This window comes from Papio anubis, chromosome 17, assembly GCF_008728515.1.
Source record: "Papio anubis isolate 15944 chromosome 17, Panubis1.0, whole genome shotgun sequence".
Lineage (NCBI taxonomy): Eukaryota > Metazoa > Chordata > Mammalia > Primates > Cercopithecidae > Papio > Papio anubis.
Window position 1 is genome coordinate 48,420,159 of NC_044992.1, and position 6,479 is coordinate 48,426,637.

Below are 6,479 nucleotides of genomic sequence, written 5' to 3' on the forward strand. Positions count from 1 at the left end.
AATCAACTTTTTAAATAACACACTTTGGGAGGCTGAGGCAGGTGGATCACTTGAGATCAGGAGTTGGCAATCAGCTGGCCAACGTGGTGAAATCCTGTCTCTATTAAAAATACAAAAATTAACCAGGCATGGTGGTGTGCACCCATAGTCTCAGCTACTTGGGAGGCTGAGGCAAGAGAATCTCTTGAACCCAGCAGGTGGAGATTGCAGTGAGCAGAGATTGCGCCACTGCACTCCAGCCTGGGTGACAAAACAAGACTCTGTCTCAAAAAACATAAAATAAAATAACATTTACTGGAAAAGGTAGAATAATCATTACATTATTTCAGCTTATAAAGAAAAAGGATTTTGTAAATTTCAATACATTTTCAGTTTTCTATCTCTCAGAAAATAAGGAATAGAACAAGCCCTGTTGCTATGATGAAATGAATCTACAAAAAAGACAGAAAGCATCGTAATTAATTGTGAAATCCTGAGAGTTCTCCTTTCTATCCGAAGAATATAAAAAGACACACACTACACCATTCTATTAGACATTGTCCTGGAGGGTCTACGCCTGGACAAGGGCAAAAAAAAAAAAAAAAAGAAAGCAAGATTGAAAATACTCTTATAAAGTGGAGAAAACTATTACTATTTTTTATGAGTCATGACTGCACATGTACAATTTTCTGTCACACCAAAAAAAAAAAAAAAACACAAAATACAAAAAGTATTAGAATCAAAAAGCTAGGACCATAACTCAGCTTGATTTCCCCGAATCTAGAGCACTTATGTCGCACAGAGTCCCACATTCTCATGCTGGTAAACCTCTCAGTCACAGGCAAATCGGGATAAATGGCCACACCATCACAGAAACCATTTGGTGCTTTCTGAATCCCAGTGGACTCCTTTTTCTACCCACCTACCTGCTTTGGTGTAGCTCTGCATTTTGCAACACATTGTGCCAAACACCCTTTCCCCAGTGAGTTTAAGAGAACTGGAAGACACAGGGGGAGTAGGTTGTAGCGAGAAATATGCTTGTTACTCTTGAATTAGACTTTTGTGGGTGAACAGGCTTGGGGCTGGGCATGGATTCAATGCATCACTGTGAATATATCAGCATCACGCGACTGCCCACAGACATTTCCCAGTCTACATACAGCCAACCATGAGGCGGGACAGAGAGAACTATCTGCCTCCCGGATCACCAGGAACTATCACATGACCGGATGATGGTCAGAGCAGGAATGATGCTGATAATGAGACTGATTTCCTTTTATCTGAAACAAAGTTTTTATGAGTAATTCTCAATTAACAAACAGATTAAACACTTACTTTCAACAGATTCATAAGATTTCAGAAACAACTTCCCCTTTGACGATCGCAAAGGGAGTATGAAAAACAATGTAAACAGCAACAAGGAAAAGTCCTGATGATTGGTGGAAACTTTGGAGGCCAGGTGTATAAAAGGTCCAGATTGCAAGGGGTCATCACATTCTGGGAAACTCACCTCTGAATAGAAACCCACCCTCCACCCCTGACACCATGACCAACTGTTGCTCCTCTTGCTGCCAGCCTACGTGCTGCAGGACCACCTGCTGCAGGACCACCTGCTGGAAGCCCACCTGTGTGACCACCTGCAGCAGCACACCCTGCTGCCAGCCCTCCTGCTGCAAATTGTCCGGCTGGTACCCGGCCTTGCTGCCGCCCAGCTTGCTGTCAAGAGCACCTGCTGTGGGACCACCTGCTGCCAGGCACCTGTGTGACCAGCTGCTGTCAGCCCTGCCGCAGCACGCCCTGCTGCCAGCCACTCCTGCTTTCCAGCTGTTGCCAGCCTGCTGCCGCAACTTTGCTGTCAAAACGCCTGCTGTAGGACCACCTGCGTGCAGGCTACCACCTGTGTGACCAGCTGCTGCCAGCCCACTCCTGCTGCCAGCACACCTGCTGCCAGCCCACCTGCTGGTTGGCTGTATTAATGCCAAACCAGCTGTAATGGGTCCAGCTGTGTGAACCAGCTCCTGTACCTGTCTGCGCAGGAAAGAACCTGCATCACCCCACATGTGTCTGCCTGCCTGGTTGCCTAAACCAGGCTATGGATCCAGCTGCTGCCAGCCCTGCTGCCTTGGCCTGCTGTGAGACCACCTGCTGCGGGACCGCCAGCCCACCTGTGTGACCGGCTGCTGCCAGCCTTCTTGCTGCTGATCAGCTCCCCAAGAGACCACCATCCTCACACAGCAACGCATGCACTGATTGATCTTTTTTGGGGACTAATTTACTTTGCTGCTGACAGCCACTGTGCTCTCACCCAAATTTTTATGAATTATCTGCATGTTTGCAAATCTTGAGATGTGCTAGATGGATGTCAGAATATACATCCTGTTTCTCTCTCTTTTTTTTCTCTTACCCCTTGTGTGGATCATGTGCCAGCTTCGTGTGCTCTCAATCTGAGTCATGGTCTCAGCGACTCTAAGTCATGAGCTTTCATTCTCTGCTTCTAAGGAATTTGGAAAAGCTACTGCAACTGAGCAATAATCTTTGCAATCATATATTTGTTTTCAATATCCTCTTCTATATCCTTCTTTGGTTCTTCTATCCTTCTTTCTTCTTCTTTTTCATGATGTGCTTTGGGTTGTGTTCCTGGTAGCAGAGATTCTTAACTATATGTTTCTGAATAAACGCTGAACCATCTTCATCTCATATGGTGTTTTGTTTTATTTGAAAGCATTTCTGATATGGGATTTACATACGTATCACATACCATAATTATTATCCAATTTGATTCTCAAAACAGATGGTCATCTATTATTACCTTCATTTTTTCACCTGAAAAAAATTTAATATGTGATGTTATGTAGCTAATAAAGGACAGATTCTGATCCAAGCTGAGTTCCTCTCTTTCTGGCCAAGGACACTTACATTTAATTCTCAATATAGTGGAATGACATTGGAAGTCAACACTAGCAAGACATGCACTTGAGTTTGTTTAACAATGAGAGCATTAATCACTTATATTTGCAGATAACATTTTTGTTCACACAAACTTAATTTCCAACTTAGTTTCCCGCACCTCAGTGAGCAACAGCTGCATAATATGGCAGCAGGGACTGCATTTAATGGCTGCCCTGAATGCAGGGATCTTTTTATCTCAGCCTCTGACCAGCCAATCATTCAATTCATCTGCATTGAAAAGATGCTTGAGAATTCACTATATCATCATGAGAGAGAGTCTCATCTGAAGTGACTCATTCTCAGTATCACGTAAATAAAATTCTTATATGGCCTCCGTCTCCTGACTACCTAATGACAAAGTAAATGAAACTAAGTTATTCCTTGTAAAATACAGACCATACCTTATGCCACATTAAAACAATTTGTCCCCTAATCGAAATGTTATGAGGAAAATTAAGTAAGGAATTAAGCTGGGAATTGAGAAAGTATGCAATGGGTATGTAAGACTTGACACAATCCGTAATCTCTGAACCAAGGAAGTGAATGAAATAACCTTCTGCATTTTGTAAGACCAATATGAGGCATTTAAAGAAACTGAAAACTCCCAGCACTTTGGGATGCCAAGGCAGGCAGATCACGAGGTCAGGAGATCAAGATCATCCTGGCTAACACGGTGAAACCTCGTCTCTACTAAAAAAAACCAAAAAATTAGCGGGGTGTGGTGACAGGAGCCTGTAGTCCCAACTACTCGGGAGGCTGAGACAGGAGAATGGTGTGAACCTGGGAGGCGGAGCTTGCAGTGAGCCGAGATGGTGCCACTGTACTCCAGCCTGGGTGACAGAGCGAGATTCTGTCTCAAAAGAAAAAAAAAAAGAAAAAAACAAGAAACTAAAAACTGTGTTTCCAGGGAAATCAGAAGAATGTAAGAAAGGAGCAAAGTAGAACTTGTGCATTCATAGAAGTCATGATAGACAGAGGTTGGTGCTTTTGGTCCTGAACTGATGCAAGTTAAGCATTCACTCATGGAAGGATTGATTGATACTGGCTCTGAGAGAAATATAAAGTTTGGGGACCTGGGTCACCTTCTTGGGACCTCCTACCACCATGGGAGTGGTGGAAATACCTCTGATGAGCTAGCAAAGTAGATTTCCATGACAGATGCCAACTTCTGAGACTGTGAATCTAGATGCTCTGAAGACTTGGCTAAGAGACAACGGCCGCTTACTGTGATCATTGTTCAGGGATGAAGTAAAGGAGATGAAAACTAGGACATTCTCTTTGACCAGCATCAGTTATGAAAGATGAATCAGTTCAGCACGTCTACTGTACAGTAATGTCACTATAGTTATAAACACTTTATCATATACCTGAAATTTGCCAAGAAGGTAGATCTTAAATGTTCACACCACAAAAATAAAAAGGAAATGGTAACTACGTGACCTAATAAATATGCTATTCACAATGAATATATATATCAGAGCTTCGCCTTTCATACCTGAAATAGACACAATTTTTATTTGTTAATTACACCTCAATACAGCTAGAAAAAGTATTTAGTTGATCTAGTTAATTATTACAAAAATATTCTTATCTTCAACATTAAAATTAGGAATTTTCTGAACAAAAAAACACTAATTCTGGGATGCCTGCTATCTGATGGGTATTGGCTAAGTGCTTTGTGTACATTATTATTAACTCTTTTTTTTTGGAGGGGGGAGCGGGATGTAGTCTTGCTCTGTTGCCCAGGCTGGAGTGCAGTGGTGTGATCTCGGCTCACTGCAAGCTCTGCCTCCAGGGTTCACGCCATTCTCCTGCCTCAGCCTCCTGAGTAGCTGGGACTACAGGCACCTGCCACCATGCCCAGCTAATTTTATGTATTTTTAGTAGAGACGGGGTTTCACCGTGTTAGCCAGGATGATCTCGATCTCCTGACCTTGTGATCTACCCACCTAGGCCTCCCAAAGTGCTTGGATTACAGGCGTGAGCCACCGCACCTGGCTATTACTAATTCTTTAACAAACTTTCAAAATAGGTATTAACGTTCCCTTTGTAGAGATGAGAAAATCGAGGCTGAGAGAGTTAGTGTATTGTCATAGATTAGTTTCTCCCAGAAGAGACTCTGAGGAAAATGTTCCAGTGAGACTAGTTTATTGGGAAGTGCAGATCACATTGGTAGGGACTGGGAAAGTGATACAGAAAACGGTACACTATTAAGTCAGTATCACAATGACTAACTAAAGCTTAAGTTAAGGGAAAACTATCAGAAATGATGAAAAACACACAGCTAGAATTATCCTACTTCAGGAATGAGGAAGCTAGTCTTTATACATCAGCTCTCCAGAATCATTGGTTGAGTGTTTTTCTCTGTGTTGCCTTCACAGGTGACATGACTTCTTACAGCAGCAATACAAGAGCCCTTAGGCACAGTGATGCAGAGTCTAACAGATGGAAATTAGTCCAAGCACACTACGATCTAATATATATGGATGCAGTCATGAAAACTTGTCTACAATCCACAATTAGCTCCACTCAGGTCAAATCTTTGCTACTTAAAATGCGGACGGATCGTTCCCAAAATAACAACATGTGACAGAAGACGATGAAAAGAAAAGAAAGAAAGAAAGAAAGAAAGAAAGAAGAAAGAAAGAAAGAAAGAAAGAAAGAAAGAAAGAAAGAAAGAAGAAAGAAAGAAAAGAAAGAAAGAAAGAAAGAAAGAAAGAAAGAAAGAAAGAAAGAAAGAAAGAAAGAAAGAAAGAAGGAAAGAAAGAAGGAAGAAGGAAGGAAGGAAGGAAGGAAGGAAGGAAGGAAGGAAGGAAGGAAGGAAGGAAGGAAGGAAAGGAAGGAAGGAAGGAAGGAAGGAAGGAAGGGGAGGGAGGGAAGGAAAGAAAGAAAGAAAGAAAGAAAGAAAGAAAGAAAGAAAGAAAGAAAAGGGAGGGAGGGAGAGAGAAAGGAAGGAAAGAGAAGAAGTAAAGGAAAAGAAAGGAGAGGAAGTAAGATGTAAAATGAATACCAGTGAAATAGCAACACTTACTGCTGCTGTAATACAGTGCACCTGAGATTCACAATCTCCATTCATTACCACCAGTTCTATTTTCCTTTCATCCCCTGGCTGGTAATTTTGGTCTAGGTAAATCATTACGAAGAATTCATTAGTTTCTGTGAACTTCCTTCCTGAAGGGTCTGAGCCTCTAGTTACTATACCATTGTCCACTGGGATTGCTCATTTGTGGTTATCATTGGGCATGGACACTCTATGAGATTCGCCAGTGTTATGGGTTAATTTGTGTCCACCAAAATTCATACACAAGTAGAAGCATTTGAAATGTTACATGTTAAGACAAAGTCATATTGGAAACAATTGGTCCTCTGATTAAATATGACTGATGTCTGCATAGAAAAGGGAAATTCAGAGACAGTATGCATACAGTAGAAAAATTATGTCAAACACACATGGAAATGATAGACATCAACAAGTCAAGGAGAGAAACGTGGAACAGACACTTCCCTCACAGCCTTCAGATGAAAACATTGCAAACACCTTAATTTTGGAA

At 41.9% G+C, this 6,479-nt stretch overlaps 1 protein-coding gene across 1 annotated transcript; it reads left to right on the forward strand.

Moving 5' to 3' along the window:
- Positions 1-200: 200 nt before the first annotated feature.
- Positions 201-2,181, forward strand: LOC101011981 (keratin-associated protein 9-2). Its single transcript, XM_031657089.1, is given in 8 exon segments — positions 201-1,667; positions 1,771-1,788; positions 1,826-1,901; positions 1,904-1,948; positions 1,982-2,069; positions 2,072-2,102; positions 2,104-2,132; positions 2,135-2,181. Coding segments are annotated over 8 exon segments (477 nt in total). The 5' UTR covers positions 201-1,524.
- The last annotated feature ends 4,298 nt before the right edge of the window (positions 2,182-6,479 follow it).